At 36.5% G+C, this 17765-nt stretch overlaps 1 protein-coding gene across 12 annotated transcripts in view; it reads left to right on the top strand.

Annotated features, from left to right (window-relative positions):
- Positions 1-17765, top strand: part of AGFG1 (ArfGAP with FG repeats 1) — a 69480-nt gene that overhangs the window by 31615 nt on the left and 20100 nt on the right. For 7 of the 12 annotated variants that reach the window (XM_022567874.3, XM_022567868.3, XM_089916276.1 and 4 more), the window contains exons 3-6: positions 652-732; positions 8801-8916; positions 14549-14711; positions 15752-15905. In XM_022567874.3, coding sequence (XP_022423582.2) covers positions 652-732; positions 8801-8916; positions 14549-14711; positions 15752-15905 — 514 coding nt within the window. The remainder of the gene's footprint in view (positions 1-651; positions 733-8800; positions 8917-14548; positions 14712-15751; positions 15906-17765) is intronic. The other 5 variants (XM_022567877.3, XM_022567876.3, XM_022567875.3 and 2 more) reach the window with 1 other exon arrangement.

The raw sequence follows: 17765 nt of genomic DNA, 5'->3' as shown, positions 1-17765 counted from the left end.
TTTATTCTCAAGTGAATGGGTTTGTATAATAAATTGGCCCTTAGATAGTCCTCACTCTTGGAAAGTTCTTCCTGCAGGGAAGGGCTTCTTTCATTTTATGTTCATCTCTCTGTTGTTATTCTCCATGCACATTATAACACAGACCTCAAAAACAGGCTTTTATTTATTATACTATTTAAATCATTATTATTCTTGGGTGCTGGGATGGTATCATAGTAAGTCCACGTTGCACGTAATTCAGGCATCGGCAAGCTTTTTCTATAAAGAGCCAGATAGTAAATATTAGGCTTTTGTATCATACAGTCTCTGTTGCAACTACCTAGCAAAGCAGCCCTAGACAACAGATAAACAAGTGGACATGGCTGTGTTCCAATGAAACTTCAGCTTTAAACACAGGCTGTAGGCCAGATTTAGCCTGGGAGGTGTAATTTGCTAACCTTTGGCCTAAATTTGATTTGAGAATTTGGATCAGTGAATTTATTACTTCTGTGTGAGTTGGTAAGCTGAATGTTCTAGGTCAGCATGTATATTTTAGACGGAACGAAGGGGAAAAAAAGATAATTTCCACTGTACATATATTTCAGGGCTGTTAGGAAGTTGCTTCCACCCATGCACCAGATATTTATTTAGTGTCTGCTCTATGTTTGGCAGGCACTGAGAATACAGACAGTGGCAAATCGGAGAGAAGGTTCCTGCCACGTGAAATTTACATTTAGAAGTTGTGAGATAAAGGTCTGTGAAAATAAATAATACATTGTGATAACGTGTATATTAGTTTTGGTGTGGGGAATGTTACCCCTTTGGAATGGTGGTCAGGGAAGACTTTATGAGGGGGCCTTTGTGGCTGGAAAGAGCGATGATGTAAGATGAGTTTGGAGAATTAATCAGGCACGAGATCCTATGGGCCCTAAACAGGTGGTGATGAAGAATTTGATTCTTAGGCTGAGGAAGCCATTATAAAGTAGTTTGTGCTTAAATTAAAAAACAACAACAACAAACTAGGATTAAATAAATTGGATTTGATGTCTCATAAATCTGATACTCCCTCACATACCCAAATTATCTGTCTGGTTCACAAAGGCTCTGGTGTCTCAGTGGTCTGCACATGCAGCTTGTGCATGCCTGTTTTCAATGACTCAGTTGCATATGTTCTAATTCTTGCTAAAACATTTTGTAAAACCAAATTTTAAGATGGAATATACCATACAGTCCTCAAAAGATGTAAATAATTGCAGGACTATCTGTTTCTTTGCTTAAGGCATATGGATAGTGTTATTTCTTTAAACACTATTAACGAGTATAAATCCTTTATAGATAGGTCATCGCTGAGAAATACCTGTCAGCTGTTGACCTAGAAATACTAGCATAGTCATGCTCATGTAGACTTGGGTGAATGTAGAAAATTTTAATGATGTACTTGTTTTTTCAGTATTTAACTTAAATCATGACATATATGTGAGATATTGTTTCTGATTGTTAGTTTTTAGGACAAAATAAGGCAGAAAAAAAAAACCAAACAAACCCTTGTTTTCCCTTTTAGGGAAAAATGTTATGTTGCTGATAGAATTTGTGTAGGTCTATTGTAACTCTCCAGAGAACTTCTAATGTTAATATTTATTTCTGTTAAATTTTTCTTTCTGCTTCCAAAAAGTGGATGTTAGTTACTTGCTCATGAATTTTTTCAGTTCTTTAAGTCTCCTATTTGTTCCTATATTTTATGGGCAGTACTGTTAACTGCTGTAATTATGTCTTACAGAAGAAGGCACTCCATCTCTCTACTGAGGAGAGAAAGGACAGAAAGGAGTCTGAACTCTAGTTGATGTGTATAGGTTGGCTTAATGAAAAAAGTCTGTACTTCCAGAGAATCTTTCTGTCCTTTCCTTATTTTTATATCTTTGGACCTAGAGGTTGCAAGCAGGGTCATGTCACATTGTTTATTCTTTGTATCTCTTTTATGAAAATAAGGGGTTGTCTGAATCTTAAAGGTAAGTATCCATTCCAGCAAGTTTCCACTCTATTTTGTTGCCCCTGAGAGGATTATAAAACTGTAACATGTTATCTCTATTCATATCTATTTGTCTGATGGATGCAACACTGTTTTCTTACTCTTCCTTTTATATGTGAGTAATTGAGAATTAGTATGGATGTCCCCTATTTTTGGTGTTCATAATTGAGTTGGTTAAACTGCTTGCACTGCATGTATTTACTATCATGATTTAGGTTCAGTGCTGCATAGCTTTCAGCTGCCCTTCTAGCTCTGTCTCCAAGCACCTGGTTTGTCTGGATACGCAAATGGGCTTTCTTGCTTCCTGGCTTCTGGGGGTTCATTCAAGCTGATGGAGAACGTTGTCAGCAGACCAAAGAAAGGAAGGAGGGAAAGGTTAAGATATTTACTTTCTTAACTTCTTTCATGTGGGATTTCTGTAGCCTGGCTGCCTCCTTTCATTGAAGGTCAAAACTCCCATCAAGTAGCCCTCTTAGTTTTAAGGTTGCCAACCACTTCCTCTCCTTCTACCTTCACTGCCAACGGGTGGTGGTAGGTCCTCCTGCTGCTAACCCTGGGACACTATACTCTCACTTGTGATTTCCTTACAGCCTACCTATGCTTTAAACAGTCTCTATTAAACTTCTCAAATTACCCAAATTCAGTGTGCCATCTGTTTCCTAACACAACCCTGACTGATAAATATACTTTAAAGTATTTTAGATTCTGTCAATGGTTATTGTGATTGCAATTCTAAAGTGGATTAGCACTAGAATAAGGGAAAAATTATTCTGACAGTTTCATGAACTTACTCTGTTGGTTGATGTGTGATTTTATTTTTAATTCCTCCATAAGATCTGGTTTTGGGTAGCATTGGCCTGGTTACTGAACACTTAATATGGCACAACCCATTGTTTTAAGCATTGTGGGGAATTCAGAAGTAGGTGAGACACATGCTCAGTAATTCTAATAAAAAGCAGTTTGTGGTAAGTTTCATGTGAGAATTACAAGTGCTGTAGTAGTTCAGAGAGGGTGATTGTTCCATTAAGACCACTTTGATTCCATCTGCAGCAGGACTGAAGAGAGACCTACAGTTTCCTGTGTTTCTGGTAAGGCCTGTATTTCCCAGTCCTTGCTTATTACTTCATCACCCCATAACACACCAATGCAAACCACATAAGATACCAGGCCCCAAAGTAAGAATAACTAATACTATTTAAAATTCACTTATATATACCTGTTCTGAGTAGACAACATATTAACTCATTTAACCCTTCCAGCATCTCAGTGAAGCAGGTTCTCTTACCTGAGTTGGAATTCACATTAAGGCAGTCTGATTTCCTGGTCTAGGCTCATAACTACCATACCTACAATATTATTCTCTAATTAAAACTAATTATCCACCTCTCCAGAGAGATCATCAAAATGAATCCATCATATATGCAGCCCTTTCAAATGATGGCTTTTAGGTATCCTCGTTGCTCCTCAGTGATGTTTCAAGGCCTGCAGCCCTGTGTTCCTCTTGCCAGTAGAATTTATCACTTGCTCTGTCATCCTGTTGCAGTCATACCAGTTAGCCCCCCTCATTCAATATACATTTCAGCACTTCACATAGTGAGTGTCTTTCTTCCACTAGTGTTAACCATTTCTGCCAATCCCAGTGTCTACACAGATAACTCAGCCTCTGGAATTCTTTGACTTCTTATGTCCAGTAATCCTTACTTCTGTTTTAGACTTTATTTATCAGTAACTGTATTACTTCTCAGATTTCAAGTGTAAGCATCCTGTTCTCTGACCATCATTGCTTCTCTCTTACCAGCTCATTCCCTCTAATTTCGTACTCCAACAGTTCTGGGCCAATCATAAGAGACCTCCAGTCCACTGACGCTAAATTTCTTTGTTGTGTATCATCCTTACTGTGTTTTCATTTTTCTTAACCTAGCTTTGATTCTGTGTTCTGTTGTTATAACCACTCACTTTAACTCCTGTTGTATTTTACCTGATTAAAGCCAATACTCTTCCTACTTTGTACCTAAACAACCAGATGAGACTGGTGGAAAACACACCACTGCCTTGACTAGTTTCACTTTAAATACTTGTGACCTCAAAACCTTAGTGCTGCCTGCAGTTGTAGTTGGTTCACTCTCCCATTTTTATTCAGTTCTGAAAAACCCTCCCTTTTCAGTTGATGGTGTTTATTATTTTACTTTAAAAGAAAAAAAAAAAAACCAAAACAAACATGGAGAAAGGAGAACTTTATACTTTCCTATCAGCAGATCTACAAACCTGAAAGAGCAGTTTCAGGAGAATGGTAGGAGCAGAAGCCAACTTTTCAAGGACTAAAATGTGAATGGATCAGAAGAGATAGGGACTGTGACATTTTCCCAGATGTATCTCTGGAACACTGTTTTTATTTAATGAATCTTGTTCAAGAAGAGGTTTAGTGGCTAAGTAAATTTGAGAAGTGCTGAAAACTATATATAGTATTTATATGGAAAGGAAGTTTCCATTTGCTGGCCTGGATTTTACTAAAGCATTAGTTTTCAAACTTTGGCCTATTTCACAGTCACCTGAAGGGCTTGATTGCTGGGTAGCACCTCCAGAGGTTCTGATTTCATAGGTCTTGGGTGGCTCCTAAAAATTTGCATTTACAACAGGTTTCTAGGTGACACTGATGCTGCCAGTCCAGGAAATTGGGGAATCCCATTTTGAGAGTCACTTCACTTGAGTAAGAATTCAGCTGCCAAGAGTGGCAGGTATAGTTAGGATTTTGAGCAATATAGCAAATAGCTATTGTGGGATAGCATAGTCAGAAGAAATAAGAGCTGACTAACAACATCATGGAACTTTGATAGTAAGATAGCAGGAATTTGTAGTGGACCCAAGCAGTGAGTTTTAATGATTTTCTCTAGCAGTTTGACCTGTCAGAGAAGGATCAGAACCACCAGCAGTTAGTACAGAATTTTGAGTGACTCCTACAGGCTGCTAATGTCATATATGTATAAAATTTATCATCAAGCACTCCATCTTTGCTTTGTATTCCCATGATGAGTGCCAAGACAGTAACTTTATGATGTCTTTAACCCATCTCCTTTTTATTTGTTTGTATCAATATGTTTATTATTTACTATTCATTAATTGTTTTTAGTTAAAATTGTATATGTTAGTTAATAGGGGTTTTGGAATACAAAGACTAAATGTCATGAAGTGTCCTAAACTAATTCTGTCAATTACAGTTAATAAGTCTTTGAGCAAATTTCTCTTGTTTTCTCACTTGGGAATTTTTAAAATAAAACAATTAGAAACTACCAGTTCTCGCTTTATGAATGTAATTGTAAAGCCACAGAATCTTTTCCTAAGGAGAGTCTCATGTGGGTTTTTTTTTTTTTTTTTTTTTGCGGTACGCGGACCTCTCACTGTTGTGGCCTCTCCCGTTGCGGAGCACAGGCTCTGGACGCGCAGGCTCAGCGGCCATGGCTCACAGGCCCAGCCGCTCCGCAGCATGTGGGATCTTCCCGCACCGGGTCATGAACCCGTGTCCCCTGCATCGGCAGGCGGACTCTCAACCACTGCGCCACCAGGGAAGCCCTGTTTTTTTTTTTTAATATTTTAATTTTATTGGAGTATAGTTGATTTACAACGTTGTGTTAGTTTCAGATGTACAGCAAAGTGATTCAGTTATACATATGCATATATTCATTCTTTTTTAGTTTCTTTTCTCATATAAGTTATCATAGAACATTGAGTAGAGTTCCCTGTGCCGTACAGTAGGTCCTTATTGGTTATCTATCTTATATATAGTAGTGTGTGTCTGTTTATCCCAAGCTCCTGATTTATCCCCCCCTCCCCTTTAACCATTAGTTTGTTTTCAATATTTGTAAGTCTGTTTCTGTTTTGTAAAGAACTTCATTTGCATATTTAAAAAATTAGATTCCACATATGAGTGACATATGATATTTGTCTTTCTCTGTCTGACCTCACTTAGTATGATAATCTCTAGGTCCATCCATGTTGCTGCAAATGGCATTATTTCATTCTTTATGGGTGAGTAGTATTCCATTGTACATATATACCACATGTTCTTGATCCATTCCCCTGTTGATGGACATTTAGGTTGCTTCAATATCTTGGCTATTGTAAATAGTGCTGCAGTGAACATTGGGGTGCATGTGTACTTTTGGATCATGTGGTTTTTTAAAAGTAGCTAAATATTTATTGGAGAAGCTGGCCCTCTACAGGGTTTATATAGAATTTCTAGCATAAGTTGCATTACCGTTCCTGGGTATCTGAACTTCTTGGGCTTTGCCACTGAAATGTTTTTATAATGAGATTGTGCCGTCATCTAGGCCTCACTTATGTCAGTTGTACTGCCTTAATGACTTTGTAGTATCTGTACTGAGCCTGGAGTAGGAAGGAACCACAAGAAATGCTGTTTTGAAACATGCTTGGGGTACATAATAAGAGAGGAAAAGGGTGAATCCTTTTTTCCTATCTTTATTTCTCTCTTATCCACTTCAGTGAGGACATAAGCTTGAGAAGGGTGCTACCTTTCTGTCTCTGATTTCTCAAATCTTTGTCAGGCTTTTGAAGTTAGATACTGCCTTCTTTTCACAGTGTTACAACTGGTTATTTTTTAAAGTAATATAATTTTAGAAACTTGTGGATGTGTTTTTATAGCATTACTGAGGAATAATTAATTATAATAAATTATAATAAATAAATATTTAAAGTGTACAATTTGAATTTTGACATATGTTAAACTGTCATTACAGTGACAAGATAACATACATTTTCATCATCCCCAAGAGTTTTTTGTGCCTCTTTGTAATGCTTCTCCTGATCCGCTTTCCATCACCATAGATAAGTTTACATTTTCTAAGATTTTAAATGAATAGAATTACATAGTATGTACTTTGTAGGGGGTGGTTCTGAGGTCTGTCAATCAGCATAATTGTCTTGAGGTTTATGCACGTAGTTTATTGTGTCATTATTTGTTCATTTTTATTGCTGGATAGTATCTTACTTGGATATTCCACAATTAATCCGTTCACCTGTTGATAGACATTTGGGTTGTTTTCCGTTTGGAGTTACTAGCAGTAAAGCTGCTGTGAACATTTGTGTACAAATCTGAGTATGGACATGTGCCTTTATATTTCTTGAGTAAATACTTAGAAGTAGGATGGCTGGGCCGTATCGTAGGTATATGTTTAACTTTTAAGAAACTACCCACTGTCTTCCAAACTGGTTGTACCATTTTTACATTCTTGAGAGTTGTAGTTGTTCCACATTCTCACCAACATATGATATGGCCAGTCTTTTTTTCTTTTCCTGGCTAGAACCGTTATTATTTCAGAAATAACCATCCAATGTAACTTGAGGTGGTTAGAATAGTTATTTCTGGATGACTGTAATAAATATTTGTCAAAACACCAAGTACCTCAATAATCATACACATTTTACTCATAAGAACTTCCAAAAGTTCTTATGTATCAAAAAAACTTACAAATGGCACAAGAGAGTTAATGGTCTATAGAGGAGAGAAAGAAAATTATTCTAGGGGAAATTCTAATGAAGCATTTTCTCCATTGCATCTCCCCCCCCCCCGGCACGCGGGCCTCTCACTGTTGTGGCCTCTCCCGTTGCGGAGTGCAGGCTCAGCGGCCATGGCTCACAGGCCCAGCCGCTCCGCAGCACGTGGGATCTTCCCGGACCGGGGCACGAACCCGTGTCCCCTGCATCGGCAGGCGGACTCTCAACCACTGCGCCACCAGGGAAGCCCTCCATTGCATTTTTGATTAACATAGTTCATGAAAAAAGCCTTGGTTTGCCTTTCTTTAGGCTTTTTGCTTTTGGCCATTCTAGTGGTATGTATGGGTGTCTGTGTAGTGGGGTCTGTGTTTTTTAAATTTGCATTTTCTACATGACTAATGATGTTGGGATGCTTATTTGCCATTTGTATACTTTCTTTGGTGAAGTGGCCAACTTTTCTGCCCACTCTTTTAAAAAAAATACTGATTTGGGGTCTGTTTTATCACTGAGTTTTAAGAATTCAAGGTTTTATACATTTTGTAACTACCTTTTTTCAGTTGGTGGCTTGCCTTTTCATTTAATTGTTTTGAAGAGCAAGAGTTGTAAATTTTGATGAAGCCCACCTTATAAATTTTTTCTTTATACTTCTCTTTATGTTTTGTGTCTTATTTGAGTTCTGCATCATTTCATTTCTTTGATTTTATTGAAAACTTAAATCTCAGATTCTCATTTTTTAGCCATTAGGGAAAAAAAAGCATAGGAGGTAATTATAAAGCTAGAGTTGTATCTGCCTTGTATTTGTGTTTTGTTATACTTTAATAGCAAATTACTTATGATTCTAGTACTTTTTATTTATTCTTTTTGGTTGATTTTTAAACTTGTCAAGGATTCAGGAAATTGCCACTCACTGGTCTAATTCCTTTGTTTTACGGGGTGAAGGAACTGAGGTTCATAAAGGTTACATGACTTTGCTGATTGTTTAGAGTGTATGATTATTTTAAGACCAAACAATCTGAGGTCCTCTTAAATGCCATTTCACTGTTTGTTTCCCTGTGAGGAGCTGTTCTTTGTGAAACTGTTGATAAGATTTTACTGCATGCTGTAACATTAAAATAAATTTAGTTCCTTCATTTGTTGCTTCTTCATTGATCATTGTGATAAATATCCTCATTGAAAGCAATATTATTAAAATTAAGTAGGTTATCTTTCTGAGACAAAATTATCTTAAAATTTCATTAAGTTAAGATGTCAAATTTAACACTTTTGTTTTTTTAATTCTTTCCAAAGGTCTGTAAACAGATTTGGCTAGGATTATTTGATGATAGATCTTCAGCAATTCCAGACTTCAGGGATCCACAAAAAGTGAAAGAGTTCCTACAAGAAAAATATGAAAAGAAAAGATGGTGAGTGAATAGTTTGTATTTAGAGCAAAGCCTCCCCAAATCACATTAATTATGGGTAAGATTAGTATAACAGGAAGGAAGGAAGGAGGAAGGAAATAAGTAGGTAGGTAGGTAGATAGGGAATAAGGAAATAGGTAGATACTCATTATACTTTGGCTTTTTATTGAATTTGGTTTCCACAGACCTTTACTTCTGCTTTATCTTAACTCATCTGTGCCTAGCAGTAGCCTGTTTCTTATCACCAGGCCTCCTACCCTTTGGGGGGAAGTTAGGGATTCTTCCTTATAAACCGTCTCTATCCCTGTTAGCTTCTCTAGACATTTTAGTCTTATAAAGCCTCCTTTCTTAAAATCTTCCTTCACCTACCTAAGGAGACAAAAGACCTGTATGCAGAAAATTATAAGATACTGATGAAAGAAATTAAAGATGATACAAATAGATGGAGAGATATACCATGTTCTTGGATGGGAAGAATCAACATTGTGAAAATGACTGTACTACCCAAAGCAATCTACAGATTCAATGCAATCCCTATCAAACTACCACTGGCATTTTTCACAGAACTAGAACAAAAAATTTCACAATTTGTATGGAAACACAAAAGACCCTGAATAGCCAAAGCAATCTTGAGAATGCAAAACGGAGCTGGAGGAATCAGGCTTCCCCGACTTCAGACTATACTACAAAGCTACAGTAATCAAGACAGTATGATACTGGCACAAAAACAGAAAGATAGATCAATGGAACAGGATAGAAAGCCCAGAGATAAACCCACACACATATGGTCACCTTATCTTTGATAAAGGAGGCAGAATGTACAGTGGAGAAAGGACAGCCTCTTCAATAAGTGGTGCTGGGAAAACTGGACAGGTACATGTAAAAGTATAAGATTAGAACACTCCCTAACACCATACACAAAAATAAGCTCAAAATGGATTAAAGACCTAAATGTAAGGCCAGAAACTATCAAACTCTTAGAGGAAAACATAGGCAGAACACTCTATGACATAAATCACAGCAAGATCCTTTTTGACCCATCTCCTAGAGAAATGGAAATAAAAACAAAAATAAACAAATGGGACCTAATGAAACTTCAAAGCTTTTGCACAGCAAAGGAAACCATGAACAAGACCAAAAGATGACCCTCAGAGTCGGAGAAAATATTTGCAAATGAAGCAACTGACAAAGGATTCATCTCCAAAATTTACAAGCAGCTCATGCAGCTCAATAACAAAACAACAAACATCCCAATCCAAAAATGGGCAGAAGACCTAAATAGACATTTCTCCAAAGAAGATATACAGACTACCAACAAACACATGAAAGAATGCTCAACATCATTAATCATTAGAGAAATACAAATCAAAACTACAATGAGATATCATCTCACACCGGTCAAAATGGCCATCATCAAAAAATCTAGAAACAATAAATGCTGGAGAGGGTGTGGAGAAAAGGGAACCCCCTTGCACTGTTGGTGGGAATGTAAACTGATACAGCCACTATGGAGAACAGTATGGAGGTTCCTTAAAAAACTACAAATAGAACTACCATATGACCCAGCAATCCCACTACTGGGCATATACCCTGAGAAAACGGTAATTCAAAAAGAGACATGTACCAAAATGTTCATTGCAGCTCTATTTACAATAGCCAGGAGATGGAAACAACCTAAGTGTCCGTCATCGGATGAATGGATAAAGATGTGGCACATATATACAATGGAATACTACTCAGCCATAAAAAGAAGCGAAATTGAGTTATTTGTAGTGAGGTGGATGGACCTAGAGTCTGTCATACAGAGTGAAGTAAGTCAGAAAGAGAAAGACAAATACCGTATGCTAACACATATATATGGAATCTAAGAAAAAAAATGTCATGAAGAACCTAGGGGTAGGACAGGAGTAAAGACACAGACCTACTAGAGAATGGACTTGAGGATATGGGGAGGGGGAAGAGTAAGCTGTGACAAAGTGAGAGAGTGGCATGGACATATATACTAAATGTAAAATAGATAGCTAGTGGGAAGCAGCCACATAGCACAGGGAGATCTACTCGGTGCTTTGTGACCACCTAGAGGGGTGGGATAGGGAGGGTGGGAGGGAGGGAGACGCAACAGGAAAGAGATATGGGAGCATATGTATATGTATAACTGATTCACTTTTGTTATAAAGCAGAAACTAACACGCCATTGTAAAGCAATTATACTCCAATAAAGATGTAAAAAAAAAAAGTGGGAATAACTCAAATGTTTTTCAGTTGGCGAATGGGGAAAGATTGGTTGAAAAGGGACACAGGCACAGTTCTGGGAATGACGGAAGTGCAATATACAGGCATATCTCATTTTACTGTGCTTCACTTTATTGTACTTCACAGATTTTTTTTTACAAATTGCAGGTTATGGCAGCCCTGCACTGAGCAAGTCTCTTAGTGCTGTTTCTCCAGTAGCATTTGCTCACTTCATTTCTCTCTGTCACACTTTGGAAATTCTTCAGATATTTCAAACTTTTCCATTATTTATATATCTGTCATGGTGTTTTGTAATCAGTGATCTGTAATCAGTGATCTTTGATTTAATATTGTAATTTTTTTGGGCACCACGAACTGCATCCATGTAAGAGAGCAAAATTAATCAATAAATGTGTATGTTCTGCCTGCTCCACTGAGGGGGCGGAAATCTTCCTTCATTTAGCAAGTGTTTATTTACTGTCTTTTATATACTAGGCACTATGGTAAAGCACTCATGAAGCAATCTATTCATTCACTTAATTGCATGTTGTAGTAATTCTTTGCTCAAAATATCACTCACTGCCCAACCAAGAAGTCATTTTACTCTACCTGTTTAAGAAGGAAGTAACTAAATCTGTCAGATGTTAATTTTTAAAAAGGAATTAAGACAGGTATGTATTGGCTAGTAAGCCTTTTAAAGCAGAGCAGGGGGTATATTCATAGAACTAGTAGTGTTCAATTACTTTGAGCTCTTCATTTTTACCTGTATGAGTACAATTTAAGTCAGTTTACTGAAACGCAGTGATGAATTCTTGGTTGTTTCTTTATCAGTATTCAGCAGTGTATATTTTCCTTCTTGGGACGTTAAGAAGATGAGAGAGAGAGTCACAAATAGAAGGAATAGGTAATGAGGAAGTACATGGCCTCTTGTTTCCCTGAGGAGCTGTATTTGAACCCAGAGAATATCTTCAAGAGCTTGTTTTGGTTGAGGGAATACTTGCCATGGTTATGAGTGAGATATCTCTACCTACATTAAGTGAGCATGGTAGAAAGAAGTGGCTCTGATTTGTATGTTCTGTGAACTTTGTATTCCCTAGAGGAGACTAATTTTTGCCAGGGCTATATATTCAGCATTACTAGAAACATTAAGTATGAATATAGAAGAAAACATATCAGTAAGATTTTAGTTCAGGAAAGAAAAAACTTAGAAGATGCAGTGATAGTAAAAACATGGTGCCATAAATGATTCTCTTAAAATGAAGTGTATAATTATCTTTTTATCATTTTAGTACTTAATTTCTTAGACCTTTTCCTAGACCCTTTCCTGTAGTTAAGACATTTCTGCTTGATAGCCTTGGCCTAATTTTTGATTTTCCCGACAGTTTTACTTTTACCAGCTCAGAGTTAGTTTGAATAGGACTTAGCTGGGATTTCAGATAGTTTAGCTTCAACTACTAAGAGAAAAGTGTGTGTGAATAAGGTTTATAGAATTAAAACCAGGAACCCCCCCCCACATTAATAATAATAACAAAATAAAAATAATTCATTTAAACAGTAAGCAAATAATTGTAAACCTCAAATAATTATAATTTGTGTTATCTTTTCTGTCCTAAGAAACAGGATAGTTAATAAGAGAAATACAAATACAAACTTCAGTTGTTGGGTAGGGGAGAGGGAGTGACCAACATTCAGCTAGGCTGGGACCTGTGCATTTTAAACTCACAGTCCTGCATACCTGCATACTTGTGATGTGTAACTGGAGTGGGGCAGTGGGTTTTTAACAGGGCATAAGCACTATCCAAATGCACTCTCCCTAAAAAGCCTCACTGGGCAACTGCACTTAGAACATTGAGACTGTTGCTGTCATCTAAAGGGATTTTGAAATTGTTCTTTTAACCAGTTTTCAGGCTCAGTTCCTATGCTATACATGCTTAGCTGTTTTACTTTTAGTTAAGCAAGCCTTTGAGCCAAAGACTATTATCTGATTTTATCCGTTAATAAGACTTGGCTGTACTCAGAAATTGGCATTATCACTGATAGGCCAAATTATGGGAAAGTGTGACTTCCTGTTTTCTCCCATATACTGGAAAAAACAAAGCAGTTTTATTGTTCGTGATTATTATATAATTTGATAATTGCCAACACTTGTATAGCTAACACCTGTACCAGAAAACTGTTCTAAGTACTTCATAAATGTTAACTTGTTTATACCTCATAACAACCATATGTCAGTGTTTTAGAAGAAAATTTGGATGCACAGAGAGTTGAAGTAGTTTGCCCTACGTTTCATGGCTATCGAGTGATGGAGTTGGGATTTGAACTCAGATTCTGGAACAGAGTAGAAAAGCTCTGTTTTTCTACTTCTCCCACCTGTGTAATATGGGGAAGGAGGGTAGGTAGAACAAACCCCAGAAATACAGAGAGCAAAAGCTCTCACATAATCCCAGCCCTGGAGATTAGCGTTGCCAATATTTGGGCATTATATTCTTACTACCTCTCTTTCCTTCCTTTACTCCCTTGATCCTGTGAATTCTTACATGACTGAGATCAAACGTGAAAGACCAGTAAAGTCTTACGGACGTCTTTGCATGTCAAGACAGAGTAGCTATGTCTTATTCTATTATATAGATGTTAGTATAATCCTTTTAAGCATTTTTCTCCTGGTGGATTTTGGTTTATTGTCCAATTTTAAAAATTTTAAGGAGTGCTGTGATAACCTACGTATACATTTATGTGTGTACAGTTAGTCAATTATTTCCTAAGGATAAGTTACTAGAAATGGTACTTCTGGGGCACAGAGTATACCTATTTATGTATTTTAATAGAGAGTAACACAGTTTGTAAAGTTTATACTCAGATCAAATGTGAATGTCATTTTAATTTACATTTTTATTCGGTTACAAGTATTTTCATTTCTTTGTCTCCCTTGGTGAATTGCTTTTGTCCATTTAAAAATTGTGTTGTTAATCTTATAGATTTGTAATAGACCTTTATATTTTGGGCTACTAAGTGTAATATAATAAATGTTTCTCCTTCCTTCTCTGTTTTCAAACGTTATTTATGAGCATACGATACTTTGGTTTTTAAAAATTAGAGTTATTAACTATCATCATGATTAACTACGAGTCCTCTTTTTTAAAAAAAGCAGTTATTTAATATATTGTATTTATTAGAAAAACTGTAAGTAAATAATCAAAACAAGTTTTGTGGTTAGTCTTTATTACCCTTTCTCTGAATATTTTAATTAAGTGTAGTCTTAAGCTATCAGTTCTAAGACGGTTTTGAAATAAGACTAATATCAAAACAGTCTTGTACAAAATTAGAATTAAGCTTATCATTTTGAGCTTAGTGTTCCGTACATCTTCCTTAGTTAACTGCCTGTTTAACTTTTCATATGTTTTAGGTATGTCCCACCAGAACAAGCCAAAGTGGTGGCATCGGTTCATGCATCTATTTCAGGGTCCTCTGCCAGTAGCACAAGCAGCACACCTGAGGTCAAACCACTGAAATCTCTTTTAGGAGATTCAGCACCAGCACTGCATTTAAATAAGGGCACACCTAGTCAGGTGAGTAGTTTTTAAGTCTTTGTAGAGGCTTCTACTTAAGGAGGATTGAGTACCATGAATTTGGGAATTCATTAAGACAGTTGCATAACCTTATATACCAGTAGCATTGTGTCCTAATGGTTTATAATACATTAAAAGATACTTGGTTAAGTGGTTTGAATGTGTCTATGTTTGTTCTTTTTGCTATTGCGAATGCTATTGTGAATACGAGTTTGTAAAGCTGTACAGGAACATTGTTATAGCTATCTATCAACATATATTTATCATACGTATCATATAACATACAGTGGTAAAACATGAATCTGTGGCGACCATCAGAGTTAGAACAGTATGGCCTCTGTGATATTCTTTTACAGGAAAGGGTTTCTCAAGCATAGAATTTTTTCTCCATCCTGATTGTGAAGCACGTTTATCGTTGAAACGCAGGTGGCTTTGCATTACATAGCATATTCTAAAAAACTGAAGTCTTTTCAGCAGTTGGTGTCTAGAGTTTATGCTTCTGTACTTCATGATAGTCAGTGAGCTGTGACAGATCTGTTACTGTGTGGCATTATAATGTCTGTCCTACACAAGAATGATTCTGAGGCATGGTACTATTTGAATTAAATTCCACCTTTTAAAATAATGCACATACTAGGGCATCTAGATAAGTTGCTCCACTTTCATCAAAGGTCTGAGTAGAAAATGAAGAGAAGGGTAAAGTCAGTATATTGTAACTCTTCCCATGGATAAAAGATTTGTTCTACGAACGCCTTATCGTCATACTGTCTTAGCAGTAAGTCTGTCTCGTGTCATGAGGTGTAACAACTGTTGTAATTATATTTCATTGCGTTTGACTCTGTACTTAACATTGAAAGATAATATGGGAATAGATGTTGAAAATTTGTGCTTTACAAAAAACATCAAAGAACTCAAAACTCTACAAATGGAAGATTATGTAATCTTTAAACTGTGTTTTAAGCTTGGTGAATTGGAAGTAGTGGTATAAAAATTCAGCAGATCTGACTGGAAGCTCTTTATAGTTAATATGTGGTTTATAGTCTCCTGTTGTAGGTCGCTCTCAAGGGCAGCAGCAGGAAAAGAAGCAGTTTGACCTTTTAAGTGATCTTGGCTCAGACATCTTTGCTGCTCCAGCACCTCAGTCAACAGCTACAGCCAATTTTGCAAACTTTGCACATTTCAACAGTCATGCAGGTAAGTTTTTTCCCAGCAGCTGTTGCCAGAGTGATTGAATAATCATCAAATTAAATATTGTACACTAATTTAAGAATTGATTTGGTCATTTTGAAGCAGTTTTATTTGATAATTTGAAACTTTGCTTTCTGTTTTTTGCATGTATATATTTCACTGTTTTTTAAGCATAACTGAAGCCAGTGCTTACTGAATTGATTTCCTATTAGTACTTTGGGATTTATTTTACCTTCTTTTATTCACCTATGAAATTGTGATGCTATCCCACTTATTTTTTTTCCTTTCAATTTCACGTCCTGGCTTATAGTTGCATAATAATGGTACAAAGTATGTCATGTATATATGCATCCAGAAATGTGCCTTTTGAGGTAGTTTGGAAAATTATAGAAAACCTGCTCTTCAGCCACATTTATTTCTATCAAGCATTGAAGGAATTTTTTGTTTTAAATACCAGTGGAAACATTTTCTAAGAATATGCTACAGAAGGAAGTTGTGGTGTGATTTATGTATGTTTGTGTCTGTGTGTGTGTTTGCTTTTCAAAAGGGATTCTAGGATGAGAATTTCTTTCAGGAGAGATTGTACTGAGAAGGGTAAGAAATAAGGAGGCTCGCGCTGTTAGGGCTGTGGTAGGTTTCCATCTGCTTTACATTGGCTGAGCCCAGAAGTCCAGAAGGAGGCTGAGGAGACTCTTCCCTTCATACTCTAGGTGGGAAGCCAGTTCCCTCTCTGAGCAGACAGGAGCCCTAGCTTCTGTCCCCCCTCTTGGTTTTCGAATGGTGGCCAAAAGAGTTGGTGGAAGACTCAGTGAATAGAGAGTGAACCTTCTGTAATTTATGAGTATTCTGCATTTATCTCAGTTTTAGATTTATGGAAATGTAATTTGAAATGATGGAAAAGTAACTGCCAAACTCTTTTGTAAATTTTCAGCTTATTTCATGACTTATTTCATGTTTCCCTTCTGTGTGTGTATGTGTGTTTTTGTTTTTGTCTCTAAACGCAATTTGTGAATATTTGCAAGTCAGGGAATTGATGTTACACTTTTCTGTGTAATCATATTAGCCAAAAATAGACAAGACAGTGCAGCTCCACAGACTAATTTGTACCGTGATTACCCTCATACTTTTAATAACTCCCTTAAAATGCTTTTTGAAAATAATTGTCATTATTTAATTGTAGAAAATGTTAAAAGAGAGAGAAATGTATGATTTTATCAGATTGATAGAAGATAGTAAATCTTAACTATTTTGTCTCTTTTCCACATATGGCAGAAATGGTAGGACAGATGTGTCTGTGAGGAAGTAGTTGAATAACCATGTAGATTAGGTCAGGTTGCCTGAGAGTAATAGTTTTTTAGCCTGAAGTTCTTTTGTATTTACAGATGACTACTCAGATCACTCTTTTCTTACTTCATTTGATTGATCCCAGGAGCATAAAATATATATGGATATTGCAAGAACAAGCTAATAAAATTACTCATTTATTTTCCCTTCTAGTATAGTTGATGCCATCTTTCACATTTTACCTTAAGTAAGTTTTAAATTGGTGTCACGGTTCAATCTGAAATGTCTTTTTCCAGAGCCTTTGCAAGCACTCTGAATTTTTACTTTTCCATACATGGTTCATAGGTACAAAGTCATTGATAGCTGAGTTTTTGCCCTGAACTTATCATTTAAAAAAGAAACAAAAACATTAGGTGAAAATTTTCTCCTGAACACATTGATGTGACAAATGGAACTTTTAATAGCAAACTAATTATTCAGATACGCCAATGTGGCCGGCATTGTTTTAAAGGGAAAACTGTTCTTTTGCAGATAGTTCAGTGGGTTAAAAGCCAGAAGTCTTTACCCTTCTTTATTTGAACA

The sequence above is a fragment of the Delphinapterus leucas genome, chromosome 8 (genome assembly GCF_059928025.1).
Source record: "Delphinapterus leucas isolate spDelLeu-1000000601 "Yukka" chromosome 8, BTC_Dleu_Yukka2, whole genome shotgun sequence".
Lineage (NCBI taxonomy): Eukaryota > Metazoa > Chordata > Mammalia > Artiodactyla > Monodontidae > Delphinapterus > Delphinapterus leucas.
Note: the sequence above shows the minus strand (reverse complement) of the source record. Positions and strands in the feature narration are given on the sequence as shown.